The sequence below is a fragment of the Seriola dumerili genome, unplaced genomic scaffold (assembly GCF_002260705.1).
Source record: "Seriola dumerili isolate Sdu_G_001 unplaced genomic scaffold, Sdu_1.0 BDQW01000068.1, whole genome shotgun sequence".
NCBI lineage: Eukaryota > Metazoa > Chordata > Actinopteri > Carangiformes > Carangidae > Seriola > Seriola dumerili.
The window spans coordinates 11,124,930-11,147,125 of record NW_019174323.1 but is presented as its reverse complement, the minus strand read 5'-3'; the positions used below and the strand labels follow the sequence as shown (position 1 = coordinate 11,147,125).

The following is a 22,196-nucleotide window of genomic DNA, read 5'->3' as shown; positions in this document are numbered from 1 at the left end:
ACAGACTAATTTAAGGGAGGCTGATGAATTCTGGGGCAAGGTGAATGTTTAATTTTGAGGTATATGTACTAGATGCGAGTGCTTCAGTTTTGTACTAGTTTAAACTTCGGAAACATTGTACTTTTTCTCCAGTAGATTCATTTGACAGATGAAACCACATATTTAAAAAAAAAAAAAAAAACCCTATCATTGCATAATGGGAAATGTGAGATCCTGTGTTTTTGGGGCAACTCATACTTGGGGCTAAAAGTGAGGATATTTCCTTTTAAAATCTGTCTCTCACGAGCCCCTCAACTTTATGAGAGTACTCTAGACTACTGGAGTACGCCTTTAAGAACCTTGTGCTGATAATCTTTCGCCTACGGTTACTTAACTTTTTTAAATATAGTTATTGCTACTGCTACTTAAGTAAAGGAGGTAAATACTTGGTGTTTGATTCATCATATCTGATACCTTGATCACTTGACTTCTGAAGGTTGTTAGGATGATTGAACTGTCATGCTTGAGGGTGCCAAGCAGCCTATTTAAAGATCCCCTCATGACATGTTTAGAGACATATAAAAATACTCTGCTTTGACTGACAGTTCATGTATGTTATTATTGTATTTTCACAAAGACGTAAAAGATCATGGTAAAAAATTTTTGACATTAGATGTTTCCCTCATTAAAAAAATCTAGAAGCTACGAGTACTATGCAATGCAAATATTTTTCCTTTCAAAAGTTTAACTGCTGGACATAAGATGTCTCCTACTGTCTCAGTGTATGTGCGCTGGAGGTTTCAGGTTTCCACATCACACTTGTGTAAGTTGCATACTGGAGCACGAACTGGTTTTCAAATGATGTCACAAAATCATGCTGGTAAGTACAAGTCTAAACAGCCTTCTCATGTCAAACTCTGCAAACACAGTACTGTGCAAAGGTTTTAAACACTAGATTCTTATACATCACACATCACCATCAGGGAGGTGTCTGATCGGCTCCAGATTCATTCTGCAGCATGAGACAATGAGCCAAAACATACAGCCAGAGTCGTAAAGAACTGTCTTCTGTGACAAGAAGGAAAAGGAGTCCTGCAACAGATGGTGTGGCCACCACAGAACCCAGATCTCAACATCACGGAGTCAGTCTGGGATTACAAGACACTGAGACAGCCTGAACCCACAGAGGAAGTTCTCCAGCAACTTACCTGTCAAGTACCTTGAAAAACTGCGAGCAAGTATCCCTAAGAGAAAGGCATTCTAACTTTACAGCATTTTTTCAAGTGCTTAAAACTTTTGCACAGTACTCTATATTCTGAACAGTGAAGGTCAAACATCCAAGAGAATTAGCAATAAGCAAGCACATTTTTGAGTGGAGTGGAGATAAAAAAAATTATCAGACTACAGATACTTTGTTCTCACTGAGAGAGTAACATTTAATAGGATGAACTGTAAATGCAGAAAGTTAGAGCAGCACTACCCTGCAGATAAGGCAGTTTGAAGTGAGGGCGGGCTGACTCAACCTGCCACTCCCCGCTCAGGCCTTCACGGGAGCGCGCCTCTGCTCAGCCGCTGTCACGCTTTACTACCAACAGGCACGGAATTCCAGGGAGGAAGTCACTGAGATTGGGAAAGGAACAACAACTACAACCGTGCCAAAAAAAAAACCAACCTCTGGGACGAAGGAGAGGTGAAAATACGGGAACTCCTCATTGGGGACAGTTAAAACATCCAGCTTTGGAATATGGACTAGAAGCGGCGAGTCGGAGCAGATGGAGGCGGCGAGAAGTTTGGTCTTTGTCGGGGTCGTGCTGCTCGGAGTGACGGGCGCGCTGGGCAGAGAAGGTGGGTAACTTCCAGAGCTTCTCTCGCCTTAAACGGCTCCGCTGTTCGCAAAACAGACACACAGCTTAGTAGGGGTGTGAGAGTATGATATGTGGGTTATAGTTGAGTACATGTTTGAAGCTCAACTCGACCGAAAGAGGCTGATATTTCTGGCTAGGACCACATTCCTCCGTGAGTCCACTGGACTCGTCCTCCGTCTGTTGAGGCTCGTGGGATTTATGAAGCGCTGATAAGGAGAAAAATCACACCTGTCACCCTGTAGCGTCTAATGAGATTTACAGCCACGACTGAAACTGCTTTGTAACAACTTCAAACGCGCTTTGTTGCACTTATACACACTGCTACAACATGGTAGCGGTAGTTACACTGAAACAGGTAAGAAACATGAGAACCTGCTCTGCAGCTTGGGGACAGATAGAGACACTAGTTGACTTGTGCGTGCAGGCGGACGTTAGGCTAGGCTGGTTTGCTCTGCGCGTAAACAAAAACAAACCAACAATCACAAGCAGTGCATTGTGTGCCAAGTATCATGACGATGTCAATTATTCACTTCTGGCTGTAAAGAGAACATTGTCTGATAGAGGGGCCACTTGTCACACTTGCAGCTTGAGTGCATGCCAGTAAAACAAGAGCTAACAGAGTACAAACAAGTGCATATTTGCAAAGTAGTCCTACAAAATCACGATTTAAAAAAAATAAAATAAACAATTTAATTACACGTATGATCTTATCTAATTAGAGGAGTGCTACATTCTCACCCTTTCTTTTAATCCTTTTTAAACAAACTGTTTCAGTTCATATTAGAGCTGAAACAGTTTGTGAATGAGCTTCAGAAATTATTTTTGATAATTGTTTTAATGATAAAGTCATTTTCAAGCACAAATTTGAAACATTTGATGATTCCAGCTTCTCTAATGGGAAGATTTTCAAGGTCTTACTTCACAATAAATTGAAATGTTTTAGATTTGGACTGTTGGCCAGACAAAAGAAAAACTGAGGACAACTATATTTATATGCCAGTCAATCTATAATCTATTAACCATTTAAATAGATGCAGGCCTATAGATATCAATAATCAAGAGTCAGCTGTTTTTAAAAACCTTTTTGTGGCACAAGCTAATGGCAAATATATTGACATCAATAACTCTGAGAATTCCTCTTATAAAACAGTCTTTATTGACATGCACTTGGCAGTTTTTATCGAAATGCACTTGTTAAAAATCAAAAACCTGCTGGGAAAGTAGACCAGCACATGGCTTTTTAAAAGAGTAATAATATGAAGCTTTGGGTGAAATCTAAACATAGAATAATTCATTCAAGCCCTTGTTACTAGTAAAATGACTAGTATTAGTAAAAAATATTATAATGAGACTCCTCTGGCTGTAATTAGCTGCTGCCACCGCCACCACTACTACTACTACTACTACTACACACACACGCACACACACACACACACACAAACAAACAAACAAACAAAGCCTATAGTCACAGCTGAAGTGATTTCCAAATACATCTGCATTGTTGGGGGGAACAGGTTGGTGCACTTTCCTCCACAGTGTTGATCTCTGGAGCATCAGTTCAGTGTGAGCGTTCTGATTGGTCATTAATCCCAGAGTTAAGCAACGCATCATGCACAAGAGGACCAATCTGAACAGTCTTACTTTCAGTTATAGAGTGCTGTTATGCCAATTTTTTTCACACACACACACACACACACACACACACACACACACACACACACACACACACACACACACACATCCCGTGGCCAACTAGTAAGTGTTTGTGACTCCAAAGGTCAACATTTCTGTTGCTGTTCTTCCTTCAGTGGTTGGAATAAATTTTTTATGCAACCTTCTCCTGCGTGTGCGTGCGTGTGTGTGTGTGTGTGTATGTGTGTGTATGTGTTTGGCTGCCTCAGTATCCACAGAGTTCATGTCCTTTTCACACTCCAGTGCACCCATTGAACGAAACTCACTGTGAAGTGATTAAGTCCCGCTGGATTGGCCTCAGTGGCAGGTTAACTCAGTCCTTTGAGTCACCAGTCTAGACTGTGTGTTAGTGATCTAACTCTCTGAGCTGAGGAAGGGGCCACCAGTGGGCTTCATGACCAGCCTCGGCGGAAACTTTAAACGCCTTCTTGTGTTCTTTTCCTTAGGTTTTAGTTGCACACCTTCAGCCTTCATTTACGATACTCCTGACACAAACCTGTAGAGGGAAAATCACATCTGTTTTTTTGGAGGAAAAAGTTGTTGGTTGTGTTTGCGTTCTGTGTCAGTGCAACACTTTCTAGTAGTTAGAATTGGGCAATGATTAAAAAATATAAAAGAAATGATCATTTCAGCGGTGTCCCGGCGGCCGAGGGGACCATATAATCGCCACGTCATTGGTTCTAGTCTGGCCAGGACTGTCGTTGCATATCACCTCTCCTCTTTTATCATTGATCCTATCAGCAGAATTATTATGACACATGATAACAACGTACCCTTTACTGAGGGTTATTAGTTGTAACTAACAGCCTTATAAATGGTCAAAAATAATTTAGAGAAATCCCTTTGGAACAATCACTTTTCAATTGTAATTAATCATAGGTTTCTCAACCTCATACCAGTTAATAATGGCCCTTAAATACATTAATAAAACCATTGCATGTGTCTCCAGCATTTTTTCCAGAACGTAAATAATCAAAAGGTCCATTAAAGGGGTCTTCTGGATGAACTTAAGTGCTTAAAATTAATTTATGTTAGAAGAGGAAATATGATGTTGTGTATCTGTATGAAATAATATTAATGGATATTGTGATTGCCCAGCATCGCTCCGACAATATACCAGTATTTGTAGCTCATCTATCAATGAAATTATGATGGAACTTTTTTTTTTGCCCAATAATTTGAATCATGACACAAAATCTGATTTTCTAAATGAACACTAGAAGGAAATCATGCAGTTGTACAACATACAAGTTCAGATTGCAAGTTGAAAATGACGATTTCAATGTAATTTTCCATTATCATCCAGACCAATGTGATGAGCATCAACTGTATTTTTCAGATGCGCTTGATTTTTGCACTGTATCATCTGGTAAATCCTAATACAGCCTTAGACACGTTAGATTTTAAACATTAATTGACTAATTTTGATTAATTTGTCTGCACTTTCCTAACACAGTTTTCCCCTTTTTAAATGAACTGTACGTCTAAATGCTGCTGCAGGTGCTTTCACGTTGTAGTGAATGTGCAAGAAAGTATGCAGGAGGAGATATTCTGATGTAGCAGGGCAGTATATGTTTGAGTACTTGTGCGATTGTAGTCTATGCATGACAGGGTGATTGAGTGAGGAGCGCATGTCTGTAGCTCCAGAACAGTACAGATCCTGTTCTGCTTGTCTGTTGAGCAATACCTGTTTGTTCTTACTTGGCCGTACAGTGAGGGAGAAGAAAGAATGTGTTCAGGGAGGTTGGGAGAAATTTGAAGTTTGTGCAAGACGCGTTGTTAAGATCAGCACTGCGTTAGAAGCGTTAGGACTGACATGTTAAATCTGAGTGCTAATAAAGTGTCGGAGGATGTCCTGTTGGATCAGCTTGTTCTGTTTGTGTTGAGCTTTGAAGGGATCTAATCCATTAGCGGAGAGTGGAGGCCAGAGAATCTTGTTGACTGTTCTGGGGTGTCACGCTGCAGGCTTTTCCTCCATGCTTCAGTCTAAGTCCCGCAGTAGCATCACTGCCATCATGTTTGTATCACTTACTGGCCACACACTGGTAAACACACATGCACACTCCCTGTGCTAACTGGCACGCTGCCACACACAGGTGTGGCTTCAAGGTGGCTTTTAGTTTTCAGTCAGTCTAAAGCAGCACATTGGTACAGGACAAAGTCAGCACACAGTCATCACAGCCAGTGTTGTAGAAAGAGAGATTAACATCAAACCAGTGTCTGTCAACTCGTTGAAGAAGTTATTGATTAATCCTTGACGTCATTTATCAAACCAAACATTCGCTGGTTCCAGCTTCTTAAATGTGAGGGTTTGCTGCTTTTCTCTGATTTATATCAGCATTTTGAAATGTTTGGACTTTTATTTAGACAATTTAAACATTTTACTTGGGGCTCTACAAATTGTAATTTCTGATATTTATAGATTAATCAGTTCATCAAAAAAGAAAGATTAATTAATAATGAAAACAATTGTTCGTTGCAGCTCTAGTTTCAAGTACCTGAGCTATTATTGTAAGGGTACATGGTTTTGTATTAATTGTCCATATTCACTCACTGTAAATCCTACAGGGTCACACAACATTTTAATTGACCAATTTACTGGCACTGGCACTACTCTCTAGAGTGAACAGTTAAGTTCCCTGTTCCTTTAACAGCATTGACATATGTTGAAACGGCAACTGAACAATCAACCCTCTATTCACTTTCTTTTCATGAGCTGATATTTACAGGATGACTTGCCTGATGCATGCTAACTGGATGTATCATGAAAGTTGGAATGGGTTAGCAGGATGTTACAATTAAATGTTAAACTACTAGTTTAGATAAAAGTTGAAGTAATGCAAGAGCAAAGGCAGGGGTATGCTCCAAAAGATCAGGTTTGGATGATGACACAGTAATTGATTAAATACAGGGATAACCCGCCCTGACATTGTTGCATTTGGTGCGTATAAAATGTGACAAAAATAGTGGTATAAAGAAAGACAAGGGCGAGCAAACAGCCCTCTACTCCCGCCGTTTGACAACTTTAATTGGATGGCTGGAGTATAACAGCGTCTTCTGGATTCTTTAGACTTCATTTCATATGCAAAATGGCCTTTAAACACTATTAAAGATATAATGAAAGAGCTATACAATCAATTGTTGCCTTGCTTCCGCTGAACTAAGGTTATGTAATTTGCAGGTAGAGTAAATTTCAGACTGGAACTCAAATATAGTAAAATCACCATCTGTGGAATCTGAATCAAGCTGCTGTGACGCCTCGACATTTATGCCAGAACAGTGAATGTGATCACAATGAATGCTGGATTGTTCTGAGGGACTCCACTGTAATCAAGTCAATGATCAAAATGTGGACAACAGGCAGGAAAGTAGAAATACTCTCATTCCTGCTCTTGTTAACCACAGAAACATCTGACCAGTGGAAGTTTTCAGAGCCAGGTTGCCATTGTACACTGTGCAGAAGCCCGTACTAACACGTTCAGCTGAGTGTGTGTGTGTGTGTGTGTGTGTGTGTGTGTGTGTGTGTGTGTGTGTGTGTGGGGATGTGGATGTCTGTGTCAGTCATTAGTTGTGCGTGTTGTGTGAGTGACCTGTCGGACACAGAGGGGTCACATGCCGCAGACGACTCTTTGGACAAGTCACTGAACTAGAACCTGTTTCTCTTGCCCCCCCGCCCCCCATGCACACACACACACACACACACACACACACACACACACACACACACACACACACACACACACACACACACACACACACACACACACACTCACTGGTGAAAACTATCCAAGTGTGTCATCATCAAGATATGCAAAGACACACATTCCTGTGAAATGACATTTTCCAGAGCCCAAGAAGAGTTGGGTAACAAGTCACAGGCTGAGAGAAACGGACGGGGAAAATGAATGGGTGAAAAGAGGTAGTAAAATGATGTTGTGAGTGAATTTAGAAGAGGACGGCAGGGATAGTGACATGACAGCAGGCAGATAGAGCAAAGTAAGTGATAAAAGGGAGTGTATTTTAGGCCGTGGAGATGGAGGGGTGGGCAGCTCCTCACAAGGCCACGCAGACACACACAGCCGTTGCTGAGAGACATTTGGAGAGCAAACAGTGAGGGAATAAAAGGAGAGGAAGCTGAAACTGGCTTTACACACACTTTTTAGAAATGGAAAATGTGCTCTGTTGTGCTTTCTGTTACGGCACATTTACCTAATCCCCAGAGCTGGAGCTGTCTGTGTTGTTTGTGTGCGCGTGTGTGTGTGTGTGTGTGTGGTAGTTTGTGTGTTTCAGGGAGTTGATTTCTGTTTGTGTTTAGATTCTGTCTTATTAAAAATTATTTAAATGCTCGAGGATAAAATCTCGACTCCCCACTTGGCTTTACATGTCAAACTATTTTCCATGATGACATCATTGAAGGAGGCAGTGATTAGTCATTTGATTTGATATTTGACACAAGCTGCAACGACTGGGTGTGTATTTTTGGCAATCACAGACTCATTTACTGCAGTAGCTGGCTGTCAGATTTTAATAGACTTTATTTACACTGTATGATCCAATACCTCTTAGCAGGGCTGTAATATGGGTCAAGTTCTCTGTGCTCGGCAATCAGCAGAAAGCTGTACGCATTGGCAGACATGTATACTTGATAGGAACATGACTTGAGCACATATCTCCTGAAGTCTGCTGAACCTCAGTATATCATGACAACCACCCTCCTCCTGCCTGCCGGGACTTCCTGCTCCTCTGATTATGTATGTGTCCATACAGCCGCGTTTTCCAGAAGGAGATGGCAGCAGAGGGGGGGGGGGGGGGGGGGGGGGGGGGGGGGGGGCTCTTCAATCAGGGGAAGTGGGTTGACTATTGAAGGGCTGTTGGAAGGAAGCCAGAGGAAGTCATTTATAACCTCAGCAGAGGAGGGACTGTCCACTGTGTGACTGTCTGCTAAAGCATGGGAGCTATGTGTCTGCGAGAGCCCCCATGAATTGTAATGCTATATGACCCTGAATGTAAGGTTGTGTGTGACCCACTGTGGGGAATCTGTGCTCTCTGCTGCCAGTGGAAAATATATCATATACACTAAGAGACAGACGGAGGCAGTGCATGCGGTTTGTATTTCAAAGTACCCATTCAAGGCCACTTGTAAACAGTTACAAGTCAAAATATGTGGAGTCCAAATCTTTACAGTTCATCATCATCATTTGTCTTCATGTTCCCTTACAGTCCAAAACCCAAAGATGTTTCATTCACAGTGATATAAAAAAGCAACACACTGTCACATTTGAGAAGTTGAAATGCTTGAGAATATTTTGCAATTTTACTAAATAGATTATCACCCATTACATGATTAATGGGCTCATAATTCCAGCATTAAACGCAAGAATCAAAAGTGGGTGTCTTCAGTGCAGCACTTCATGTGTGACGTTATGTAGATGATTTTGAATCTGTGTTTTATATAAACTTCTTATTTCATTATGTTGTATCCAGTGATTATCATACATTTGACTGTTTTTACTGCTGTTATGCTGCTAAACTAATCGGATTATTTCAGTCTAGATGGAGTGTTGGGGCCCTAACTATGCTTTTGCACTAAGCAGTTATTTTGGATATTTTAGGTTAATGGAATTCCTGGGAATTTATTTGAAGGTATCTTGTTTGTTTAGATTGACTTTAAAACTGAGAAATAAAATAATAAAAAAATAAAAAAGTAAAATGTCATGAATGTTGACTGTTAGTTTTTAATAGTATTTTATTTGTGAGAAGTTGGGGTCATATGTTATCTGTGTTGCAGTGTGCCTGGGTACAGATATGAAGCTGGCCCTGCCCTCCAGCCTGGAAAACCACTACGAGACCCTGAGGCTGCTCTACACTGGCTGCCAGGTTGTCCACGGCAACTTGGAGATTACACACCTTCATGGAAACCCTGACCTCTCCTTCCTGCAGGTATATCGCTATTGTTACAGCAAGCAATTTTAAAAGAATGAGTTTTAAAGATGGGACTGAACTGAATGGAAACTCGGTGTAACCTTGCCCCAGAAGAGGCATATGCATTAGTTATAGAATAAAGAAGGTGGCAACAAATGACGACAATGCAAGTATTTAGTTGGTTAGTGTGGTTAGCTCTAAATATTTTTAGTCAATCCACCTATTTCTGTTGACACATCAGTTCATCCTTTTTGTCTCTACCTCTTCTTCTCCAGGGGATCGTGGAAGTGCAGGGGTATGTCCTTGTAGCCCACGTGTCAGTGGGTTTGGTGCCTTTGGACAACCTTCGGATTATCCGAGGCAGCCAGCTGTACAACTCCAGCTATGCCCTGGCTGTGCTGGATAACACTCTTAATGGACAGGGGCTTAGGACGCTCCGGCTTCGTAGCCTCACAGGTCAGATAGTATAGTAGAGCTTCGAGTTGATGCCCAAAACCACCACTACTGTAATGGTAGGTTGCTGAGCTCGCATGCTTTGTCTTCCCTGCAGAGATCCTGTTGGGTGGGGTGTACATTTGGGGGAACCCCCAGCTGTGTTTCCCAGACCCTGAGAACATTGTTTGGAGGGACACGTTGGATGAGCAGAACTTCCACGCCAAGCAGCACCGGCTGCAGCCCCGGGCCTCTAAATGTGAGCAGATGATTTGCTAATTGAAATATAAAACATCTGACAGGGTAGTGCAGAAAGAGAAATTACACTTGCTTCAAGTAAAAACAGTAAAAACAAAACGACAGCAAGCAGAAGCACCTCTGACAAGTACTTTGTTTTATGGCTAAACCACCATACCATACCATCTTATCAACCTTGGCTGTATTTTGTTGTTGGGGATATCATGCTAACAGGCTAAACTAAGAGGGTGAACCTGATAAATTCGAACTGTTAAATATCAGTATGTTAGAACTGTTACTGTGAACATGTTGTCACGCTATTGTCAGCATTTAGCTCAAAGCTAGAGTAGGTAGCATTGCTCTAGACTCTAGACTATTTTCTTGTTGAATTGCTAAACTGTGAAGTGCTTAGCTCTCTTTTTTTTGTTGTTGTTGGTTTTCTTCTGGCACAGGTCCAAATTGTTCCTCTGCATGTGTGAAAGGCTGCTGGGGAGAAACTGCAAAGGACTGCCAAACCTGTGAGTTAACATAATGTACACAGCATGAATGTGACACTATATGGTTTCCATTGGTCGAGAGCAGGTGAAATACATCTGAAACTTTCTCTTTTTTGTTCAAAGTGACCCGTATTAATTGTGCGTCTGGCTGTCAGCGGTGTAAAGGTCTGCTGCCCAATGACTGCTGTCACATGCAGTGTGCTGCTGGATGCACAGGACCCAAAGACTCGGACTGCCTGGTAGATCACACACACATCTTCATCTTCCTTGTGTTGTTTGACCAGCCTTTGTCATTTTTGGAGTAACGTGTTTCTTCCTTCCTCTTCCTCCAGGCGTGTCGTCACTTCAACGACAGCGGTGTGTGTAAGGAGAACTGTCCTCCACCCACTATCTACGACCCTGTCACCTTTCAGACCAAACCCAACCCAAACAAGAAGTTCAACTTTGGAGCCACCTGTGTCAAGACGTGTCCCTGTAAGAATTTATTTTGAAACACCCCTATTTATCCAAGAAAGCTACACCAGGGCTCTCAGTCTTGATGGTAGTACATGCTGAGGGAGGAGGAGCAAACATTATTTGCTTTTCTTGCCAAGATTTCCACAAACACTTCAGGAATTTAAACCAACCAATATTCAAATCACATTCCTGCTTCTGCAAGCCTTTAGGCTACCATCTCCCCATTTCATCATTTCCTTTTCATTTTTATATCTGCCAAGATGACCTTTGAGGACTTTGTCTCCCTGTCTGTAGATAACTACCTAGCTATGGAAGTAGCGTGTACTTTGGTTTGTCCCAAAGCCAACCAGGAAGTCATCATCACCCAGCCCGATGGAAACGAGGTGCAGAAATGTGAAAAGTGTGAAGGAGACTGTCCCAAAGGTTTGTGTCTTTATGGAGGTTTTGTGAATGGGTAGATATGCATTTGGACGCAAAACTTTATTTATACAGTTTATACAGTAGCTATCCAGAAGTCCAACAGAAGAAAAATAATTTCACATCATGGGGCTCAAATTATGTTTTGGATGAAGTTTTGGGTTTTTCATGTGCATGACATGATGCGTCAGTACAGGTGAGAATGTTTTGCACTGCATGTACTGATGTTCTGATGTATCACATGCTTACAATCAACCGCAAAGTGAACCAACCTGTTTCTACAGTACCTTGTTGTTGTTGTTACTGCGGTCATAAATCAGTATGGGTACATTTAGATAATTTGTGCATCGTACAACACATGATCTTAAATTTCTGCTGTATTCTTTAACTTTTTTTTTTACTTTGTGTTGAGTCCTCATTTCAACCTCTTTCACATTCACAACAAACACTAATACAGCTATTCTTTCTCTATTACACAAAAAATTATTACGATACATGAACTTAGTGTATATACCAAGACCTTTCAAAGATTTGAACAGTTTAATTTTGTGATTAAACTCTTTTACATTTCATCAGATTTTAAAGGTAAAGCATATCCTCTATTTATCAACATCACCTTATACCCTTGTTGTTTATGGCAGTGTACCACTGTTTTATTCTATGCTGATGATGTTGTGTTTTATTTGGAGGGATGTGGATCATGCTTTTCCAGGCGTATTGGACATTTTTAGCAGACTGAGGTTAATAACTGGTTTTGTGATAAATTAATCTGTCCTTTTTCATTGTGGTTTGTATTGCAGTGTGTTATGGTCTGGGTATGGACAACCTTGGTGTCATGGATAACCATGGCATCACCATGGTAACATCTTCTAATGTGGAGCAGTTCAACAAGTGTAAGAAGATTTTTGGCAGTCTGGCTTTCCTCCCTCAGAGCTTTGCAAGGTAAGAGATAAACAGGCCAAATATAAAACATTTTTAGCTCACAAAGATACTTTAGAAATGACAGAATAAAATAATGACCACCATAAAGCCACATACCCCCCCCCTGTTTAGCACTGCAAATATTTGAGTTTGCAGCAACATTTGCAGATGTTTCTTTGTGAAAGTCAAGAGGAAAGTTACTCTCCAAGCCAAACCCTGTAGATTACTGTACTCAAGTGTACTTCAAAGCCAGACCTGGAATTTTCTTCTAAAGTGTTTTTCATTTCAACAGTTTCGCTGTGTCAGCAGAGAAACATGCTCTCATGTTTGTTCTTATTCTTAAGACATTCAGATATTCAAGACAATCTAACTCAAATACAGTAGAGAAGTATTTACACATAATAAAACTCAAATCTTATGCTGTCATTGTCCAGGGACCCTGTGACCAACACATCAGGCCTGACTCTGGAGCAGCTGAGTTCCTTCAAGAAACTGGAGGAGCTTACAGGTACTGAACAGCGAAGAAGTGTTTATCCAACTCTTTTTATTTTAGCCTCTATCAGGAAAATAAAATCAGATTATTCTTTTTTTTTTTAATGTATTTGATTTCATAACTGTTGCAGGGACGGTTTGTCCAATTCGGTCTAACTTTGCATAGAAGCCTGGTGTACAGAGCGTACCGCATCTCGTCTGGTAGAGTGTGTTCAGTATCTTTGACTGATGTTACTGTTCAGGTTACTTGTACATTGATGCCTGGCCTGAAGAGTGGACTGACCTGAGTGTATTTGAAAACCTGAAGGTGATCCGGGGCCGGATGCTCTACAAGTAAGACTTTTAAACTTTCATTGTTATTTTAGCTGCTCGCAGATTGTGTCTAGTTAGATATTAAATGCAGAAAATTATCACATTATTACATTGTTATCTTGTAGATCAAGTCAATGTAGAGTATCAGTTTCTTTCTGTGTGGTGTGTCACCAAATGCCACAGTGTTGATGTCCATTCACCCACACTGTGTTTTCATTCATGCTCATCTCCATATGTTTGGTTCCATTGAGGCAGTTTGTTCAAGTTCAGGGTAATTAAGGCTAATTATTAGCCAGCACAGCAGCTTTAAAATGCATCACAGCCAGTGGGGTTAACAGTAGAGCCTATGAGACACTATATATGTTAGCATGCTGACACTAGGTCCTAGTGGTAAGTGAGAGATCTGCTTGTCTGACACTGTTTTATAGCAAGCGCTGACATTATGGGCTCTTGTTTGGTAATTACAGCAGTCATCGTGTCATTTGAGTGTATACCTTGCTGTCATTTGTTGTCTTTTTTGGTCAGATGATCTTATGTGGGTTGTTTTTTTTTTCTTTTTTAAAATGTTCATTCCTGCTTTCTCCATTTTACTCCTTTGTCCTGGCTCAGTCCCCTTAATTTTTTCAGTTTTGTCCAGATTCAATCTTTTCTGCTCCTTTAACTAAGACATCTTTTTTTTTTCTCAGAGTTAAAAAGTATTAAACTTAACTATGATAAATACAGATACATCTTAATGCAAGATCTTGTACAATACATTAATGTGTTTGAGCTTATCTACGATTTTTAGCCAAATTTGAAAACGAGATGAGAAAAAAGAAAATCATTCAAATGACCCCACACCTCTGGTCACTCAGCTTCTCTTCCTCTCTTTTAGGGGTGTGTTTTCACTTGCCATCCAAAATCTCCACATCCAGTCGCTTGGGTTGCGTTCACTACGCAGCGTCAGTGGAGGTTTGGTCCTGCTGCACAACAATTCCCAGCTGTGCTACACCAGTTCACTGCCCTGGGAGAGTCTCCTGCATCCCACCCAGGGGCCCCACCGCATCGTCAACCACAACCAGGACCCTAAAGTCTGTGGTAGGTGGAAACACACATAGAACAGGGTAATGGGCCAAGGCCAATCAAAGTTATTGAGGGTTGCACTTTGATCAGGCAGTTGTTACTGTTAGTCCAAGTTTAACACTATTAGGTCCAGCTGCAAGGACAGTGCAGAAAACACTGTTCTGTGCATTTTATTTAAAGTAACATTCATGCATTTTATTGTTTTATACTTTTGTTGTCGAGAAGAAGCCATCATAAAACACCCTGTGCATCATGCTCTGCTGACTCTGTCCATCAATTTTTCAGATGCAGAAGGGCACATTTGTCACCCACTGTGTGATGGGGGCTGTTGGGGGCCCGGGCCCGGCCAGTGTGTGTCCTGCAAAGCTTTCCGACGTGGCACAGAGTGTGTGGAGCAGTGCGACATCTATCAGGGGTAGGGAAGTTTGTCTGTGGGTGTGTCTGCACTAAATCAATAAAAAAAACTAATTGATAATGTTCCAGTGTTCAGTATACTGTGTGTCATAATCCCCAACAAGTTCTCCAGTAAATAAATCAATAACTTAAATGCATTGGCCTGAAGTAAAGATATGAACAGGTGGCTGCATGTGGGGTTGAGTGGTTTGGCCGTCAATTCCAAATGCGTAAGTTGTCACAATAAATCAATCTAAAAGCTTTTACATCACTGACAGAGCACATACACGTAATAACACCAGGGAGCTTATTCTTTGAACAGTAACTGGGTGTATTTTTGTTCAATCTATATCTCTGTTAGTGACAGATTCACAAGATAACACAGAAATAAGTTCTTATTCAAAATGTCCCACTGGTGAGGTAATGCCACACACAAAAGCATGACTCAACGTTTCATATGTGCTTCACCTCTTAAATTATGTTTGAATAATTGTACTTTGATGATGAAACAAGGAACCTGTTTTCTCTCTGCTTGAAAATGTATTTGCTGCTTGCATTACTTTGGTCTAGGGTTGAGCATGGCTAAACTCTATATCACACTGAGCAAGCATAACGTGCAAATGTTTTTAAAATCACATATTTACTGTCTTGTATTATATTAAGACGAAGACAGTAACTAATTGTGTTTTTTAATCACAGTTTACCTCGACAATTTAAAGGAATAGTTAGAAATTTGGAAATATGCACATTTGCTTTCTAACCAAGAGTTAGAGAGAAGCTCAGTACCACTCTCATGTCTGTACTATAATTAGCTATAAGTAGCTATAGTTAGCAGCAGGTTATCTTAGCATAGAGCTCCCTAATTCACGTGTTATATCTCATTGGTTTAATACGTACAAAAACCAAACTGTAAAAATGACAAACTGTTGTTAACAGCTGGACTTTCTCTAACTTTCTGCTGGCTGTAACTTCACATTTACTGTGCAGATGTGAGAAAGGTATTGAACCCATTTAACTCTCAGTAGGAAAGCAAGAAAGCACATTTCCCAAAATGTTAAACTATTTCTTAAACAAATGAAGTCCCCCCCCACGCCCCCACCCCCCTTCTTTCCTCATGACACTATCAGATGCTCTTGATAAATGCACCCAACAAATGACAGACTATGTCTTGAGATGTTGTGTCACATCCCGTCTGTGCTTCTGTTGCAGAGCTATACGTGAATACACAGACGGATCTTTGTGTGTTGCCTGTCACACAGAGTGTCGGCCTCTCAACGGCTCTGCCTCCTGTCACGGCCCGGTAAGATTTGTCACGGTGTTTCTGAGCATACGGGGCTGAATGAGATTATGTGATTGATTTCTATCCTAAGTAAGATCTGAAAAATAAAATGTCTCTATTAACCAACCAACTGCTTTTCAGAAATTAGCCCTTGGTATGTGTAATCCAAATTTGTTCACTCTTGCACTGGATTGAAAATTCAAAGTCTATTTAGAAAAAATAAACTGTGGATTTCCCTGTGCTCTACTTGTCTTAGGTACATACCATGTATCAGCAAGGTCCTGTTGTAGCTGGTGACCTTTACTACATGTCATCCCCCTTGCTTTTTCCTCATATCTCCCAAAAATGACCAGAAAATAATCTAAATAAATTCACCCACTTATTATATATACGATACGATGTGTGTTTCTCTCTGTGTGTCTTCAGGGTGCAGAACATTGCACAGAGTGTCGAAACTTCCAGGACGGTGAGTTCTGTGTGGACCATTGTCCGAGCGGTGTGAAGGAGGATCAGCAAACTGTGTGGAAGTACAACAATGCGACAGGACACTGTCTGCCCTGCAGCACCAACTGCACACTGTCGTGAGTGGACGCACATCAAAACAATCAAATCAATTACAGGCACCCTCTGCAGACACGATGAGAACGACCTCACATCTAATGTTTCTCTGTTTTCAGCTGCACTGTGATGGATGACAGAGGCTGCCCCATTGATACCAGAACAGGGTGAGATACCATAACTGTTAAAACACCTGAGTGTTTTTAAGTTATTTAAGTAATTATGTTTTCCAATATTTCTCATTTCACAATTTCACAATTTCCACCTCGTTTCTTTCTGTTCAGACCGGGTACGACCATCGCGGCTGCAGTGGGTGGGGTGGTGCTCTTCTTCATCCTGCTGGCTCTGCTGGTCTTCTACCTGAAGAGGCAGAAGAAGCTGAGGAGGAAGGAGACCATGAGGAGGATCCTGCAGGAACATGAGGTGGGCGCTGAGATTGACAGGAGCACTGGTCCAAAATACTGATATTGTCACTTGTATTTGGGCGTTAGACGTGAAGCATGTGTTGTTGAAACTAGTGGGAAGTTATTTGGTGGAAGCCTGGTTCTTAACATAAATTAAATATGTGCTAAATGCGCTTAAGTTGCCCTTGGGTGTTGTAATATGTGTAATGAAGGAATCTGCCATCTGCTTCCTTCATGTGTACAGCTGGTGGAGCCTCTTACACCAAGTGGTGCGTCACCCAATCAGGCTCAGATGCGAATCCTAAAGGAAACCGAGCTGAAAAAACTCAGGGTGTTGGGTGCAGGGGCCTTTGGTACTGTTTTCAAGGTATGTGAGCTGTTACAAAGATGCACAAATACAGCATTTGTTGTTATTTAGATATTTAGATTCACATCGTTGGTGAGATTCTTGAAAGTTTTGACTGTTAACTGTTTCAGGGAGTGTGGGCTCCTGATGGGGAAAATGTGAAAATACCAGTGGCTATTAAGGTATTACGAGAGAACACTTCGCCAAAGGCCAATAAAGAAATCCTTGATGTGAGTACAAGCCAGATATACACACACATAAAGTTACAGCACACATAAATACAGTTCACAACCTCACAACGTCTTTGCTCTGTCGTCTCCCAGGAGGCTTACGTGATGGCGGGGGTTGCCAGTCCTTACGTGTGTCGTCTTCTGGGAATCTGTCTGACCTCCACGGTGCAGCTGGTCACTCAGCTGATGCCGTACGGCTGCCTTCTTGACTACGTCAGGGAGAACAAGGACCACATCGGCTCCCAGTTCCTCCTCAACTGGTGTGTCCAGATTGCCAAGGTACGTCAGCAAGAAACAACATATCATCTTTTTGTTGAAGCACAGGCAGATTGTTGTAGTAGATGTCAAGTTGCACATCTTTCTTAATAGAACAGCTGTGTCTGGATGTTGCTGTTAATTTTGTTTGTCATCTTATTTTTCCTTTCAAATTTGATGTGGTATTAGTTTGTATATTTGTGGACACATGGCTCTGTGGGTGATGGATCTGTGTGTGTGTGTGTGTGTGTTGGTGTAGGGAATGAGTTATCTGGAGGAGGTCCGGCTGGTCCACAGAGATTTGGCCGCCCGCAACGTTCTAGTGAAAAACCCAAATCACGTGAAGATCACCGACTTCGGCCTCGCCCGCTTGCTGGACATAGACGAGACTGAGTATCATGCCGATGGAGGGAAAGTAAGATGGGACTGTGGCTGTAGCAGCATCAGCACTGGGAATGATTTTAATTATTATTTTTTTAAAACTGGAATGTCTGTGTTTTTAGGTGCCGATTAAATGGATGGCTCTGGAGTCTATTTTGCACAGGAAGTTCACTCATCAGAGTGACGTCTGGAGCTACGGTCAGTATCACTCATAGTGTTTTAAAAAACTGTAGAGCCATTTATTGGGAGTCTCCATGTTACTGCTTGTTAGTAGTTATTGTTAGTTAATGTAGCAGGATACAACAAGCAGTTCCTTTTTCACAATATTCTTTTTCATCAGTGATAAAAATTTAAATCGCACACACTTAAAGTAGCAGTAAAGTTAGTTTAGTTTCCTGCCAGTCGTCTTTACATGTGTCATTAGTAAATGATACACTTTTCAAGTGTTAACTATCATTTTGGTGGATATCTTGTTGTTGTAATCGTACATCTCAGGGGTGACAGTCTGGGAGCTGATGACATTCGGTGCGAAGCCCTATGACATGATCCCGGCGAGGGAAATCCCAGATGTCTTGGAGGGAGGAGAACGCCTTCCCCAGCCCCTCATCTGCACCATCGACGTCTACATGATCATGGTCAAATGTCAGTGATTGCTCTTCTTACTGCAGCATTGATGTTACATTTTGTCTGTGTCTTAATGTTTAAGAAATTCACTCATTTACTGGACTGGTAAATATGCAAACTGCACATGAACATGTTTATTTAAATCGTAGTCCATTTTCTGTTTGGTCAGAGCAGAGGAGTTAATGTTCCTGAACTGTGCAGTTGAACATTTTAGGCTAAACAGTTTGGAAAATCTATTCGGAAACAATTTCAACAGAGTCAAGCTTTCTGAGACAACTCTAATGTATTTCCCTGTTACCTGTCCCTTATTAAACAGGTGTGCAAATTAGGCATATTAGTAAACTGCATCAGAGACAATTTGTTCACATTGTGACTTTATGTTTGAACGGCAGGTTGGATGATTGACCCAGAGAGCAGACCGAAGTTCAAAAATCTGGTGAATGATTTTAGCGTCATGGCCAGAGATCCTCCTCGCTATGTAGTCATTCAGGTATGTGCACGTGTGTTTCCTGCTGCAAATGTTTTACTTCTGTGTGATTGTTTTTTCTTTTTTTCCGTCTTTTTTCATGCTGCTTTCTTAGCATTGCATCCCTTGAAAAAGAGGACAGATATGTGAATATATATATCTATACATATATATATTTGTTTCTCTGTCCTGCAGAACGATGAGCAGATGAGCATGTCCAGCCCAGTGGACAGCCAGTTTTTCCGGACGCTAATGGAGGAGGAGGGGAACAATATGAGGGAACTGCTGGATGCTGAGGAGTATCTGGTGCCTCAGCCAAACCTCTTCCCGAGGACTCACGGAGACGGGGTTCACTCCAATGGGCCATCCAGACACCAGTCATACAGGGTAAGTGGGGGAGGACTTTTTGGCTGCCTAGGCTTGATAAAAACAATCTCACTTTGGTACTTTGCACTTAGCTTAGCTGTTTTGAAGACCTGAGAACCTTTTAGTTGCTGGATTCACCTTCTCATTCATCATGTATCTCCCCTGTCTCTCTCCAACAGAGCAGAGATCAGGGCTTAGATGTTGAGCCCTCCATCATGGGCGGCCCACGGAGCATGTACTCCTCCCTGAGCACTCTTGGCCGCAGCCAGTATCCTACCCTACCATTAGGATCCAGCACCTCCAACGGCCTGTGGACTCCTCAGTACCCAACGCTGGCTCGCAGCCCCTCGTCCGGAGGCCAGTCCGACTCTGTCTTCCTGGACGGGCCTCCGGACGACCCCTCGTTGCCCCCGGGCAGCCCTGGGCGCTACAGTAAAGATCCCACCTACCCCAATGGGAGCCAGGGTGATCTGGAGACAGACGGACCGAATGGCTTTCATCATCCTCATCACCTTCATCACTCACTGCCCAGACGGAGTCATGGGTATAATCATAATCATGCCTTGCCAGGTGAGCGGGTGATTTCTTCCACTGAAGGCTGTCTCTCAAAAAAATTTTAGATCAATAACATGAAAGGAACAGTTTCATTCTAAATCACATCTCAATCCTTTGTTCTGACATTTCTTCCTTTGTCCACCTAATCAGAGTACGTCAACCAGGAGATGCTGGATCCCAGACCGGGAGTCCCCGAGCGGCCCAGCACGCTGCCTCGCAAAGGCTCCAGAGCAGACCGACGCCTCCCTAACGGCCTGAGCTCCGGTCACAGTGTGGAAAACCCAGGATACTTGGTCACCGGGGTCTCTACCTCCCCAGCCTTTGATAACCCGTACTATCTGGACCTTGTGGCAAAAGCCAAAGCAGTAGCTGGGACAGGGGATGAGAGAGACGGAGGAATGCCCAGGCATGTGAACGGGTTTATGACCCCCACGGCAGAGAATCCAGAGTATCTGGGACTAGCAGACACCTGGAGTGGACATACTTGAGGTGAAGGAACAGGGGTAATGTGATGAACTCACCAGGAGTCACAGATTGTGCTCTACTGAGGTAAAAGAGGAGTGAGAGAAAGGGAAGATGGATATTTGTGTGACAGAAAATGACCTGGGTGTGTGTTTGACATTGGGAATGAGCATGTGGAACCGAATCTTCTCTCAATATCAAATGAAGCACCCAAAATCCAAACCAGCGGAGGATGTCAGGCAAAAGTCACCAAATGGCCCAGTTGTGGCAGACCATGACTCAACACTGTGTAGCATTCATCTGGTGTCCGTGGCATCATTTGTATTCCTGTCTTCCTCTCAGCAATCTGCGACTGTTAAGTGCCAAAAAGAAGTTTACTCAGCCTCTGTAAATAACTCAGTACTTGATAAGCAAAGGAGTTCACATTTGTGGAAACTCATCGTGGTACGAGAAAGGTCTGATTATCACAGAATCCAACATTTGACTGGATTCATGAATGCTGATTTTTTTTTTTTTTTTTAAACTCTCATTTTCTTTTAACTTGTTTAATATATGTGGTTGTTTCTACATGTGGAGCTTAAATTCCCTCTCGTGTCCTGATACACCACTCAGGCCCGCTAAATAGAGAAAAACATATAGAGCACATTGACAAAGTGAGCCATGGTATGCATTGAAGAGTGTGTTTAGTATTCTGGTCACTTTCTCCCGGACCTGATGGGGGTCTTCAGTACACTCAAAGCCATTTTGTTTTTGCCAGAGAAGGCCCTGCAGCCCATCTGGCCAGTAGACATGCTCCCAGAAAGAAAGGCATCCTGTATGGAGAAGACAGAGGCATTGTGCCGCACTGATGTATGTGGTTGTTAGTGTCGGTGGCTGCAGCTTCTTTGTGGTACGACAGATGAGATATGAGGTACAGGCAGACTTTTTAAGCTTCTCAAATCTCACAAATTAAAGTTTTGATGGTAAAAACATAGTGAATAACTGATTAAGATAGAGAAAACCTTTCAGGGATTGACAGTTTTGCAAAGAATTAGGGAGAATTATTTGTGTAATGATGCAAAATGCATGTAAAGATACTGTATACGCCCCCCCAAGCTTGTGTTATCATAATAGGCCTTTTGGTTTTTTGGTGACCGTTCACTGTGCAAGAAAGCATACAAGCTATTGGTAAATATAATCCAAAGTAAGTGAAGAATTAGCATATATAAAAAGCAGTTGTGCTGTTTGTGTTTTTGTGTAAAAGTGAGCAATGCACTGGACACTGGAGCTGAATGTGAATCTGAGGAGGCAAAAATGTGGCTCTGCTCGGTTTGGATAATCAATGCATGGCTCAAATTCCACTTAGCGAGAACACACTGGCATCACAGTTAATAATCAACAGCATTTTTTTGAAGCCTGTTTTTTTTTTTTTTCTTTTTTTTTTCATGTTAACTAGTGTTGGGCTGGGGGAGGTCAAACAGAGTCAATGGAGCCATTGTCTGAGCCCCATGTCCTCGTTGGAAAGTCAGCTCTCTCCCAGCTCGCACGTCCCAGCGACCGATGTTGTCACAGCTCTGAAAAGACAGAAGTGGAGTTTTTATTCTGCAGAGGTTT

The 22,196-nt window shown here is 41.9% G+C and overlaps 1 protein-coding gene across 1 annotated transcript; it reads left to right on the top strand.

Annotated features, from left to right (window-relative positions):
* Positions 1-1,630: 1,630 nt before the first annotated feature.
* Positions 1,631-21,874, top strand: erbb2 (erb-b2 receptor tyrosine kinase 2). The gene is made up of 27 exons (XM_022742502.1): positions 1,631-1,824; positions 9,325-9,476; positions 9,734-9,914; positions 10,009-10,149; positions 10,580-10,645; positions 10,748-10,863; positions 10,957-11,098; positions 11,375-11,503; positions 12,298-12,439; positions 12,853-12,926; positions 13,153-13,243; positions 14,097-14,299; positions 14,570-14,699; positions 15,887-15,977; positions 16,383-16,537; positions 16,634-16,681; positions 16,799-16,937; positions 17,163-17,285; positions 17,396-17,494; positions 17,588-17,773; positions 18,009-18,164; positions 18,253-18,328; positions 18,626-18,772; positions 19,147-19,244; positions 19,416-19,607; positions 19,766-20,156; positions 20,292-21,874. Exons 1-27 carry the CDS (start codon positions 1,752-1,754, stop codon positions 20,627-20,629), a joined length of 3,879 nt encoding a protein of 1,292 aa, XP_022598223.1. The 5' UTR covers positions 1,631-1,751; the 3' UTR covers positions 20,630-21,874.
* Positions 21,875-22,196: the final 322 nt, after the last annotated feature.

What these genes read in the sequence shown, in the direction of transcription:
- erbb2 (XM_022742502.1), top strand. Translation starts at nt 1,752, where the DNA reads ATGGAGGCGGCGAGAAGTTTGGTCTTTGTCGGGGTCGTGCTGCTCGGA. An exon ending in TGAAGGAGACTGTCCCAAAG is followed by an intron (nt 11,504 to 12,297) that starts GTTTGTGTCTTT and finishes TTTGTATTGCAG; the next exon opens with TGTGTTATGGTCTGGGTATG. An exon ending in CCAATAAAGAAATCCTTGAT is followed by an intron (nt 17,495 to 17,587) that starts GTGAGTACAAGC and finishes GTCGTCTCCCAG; the next exon opens with GAGGCTTACGTGATGGCGGG.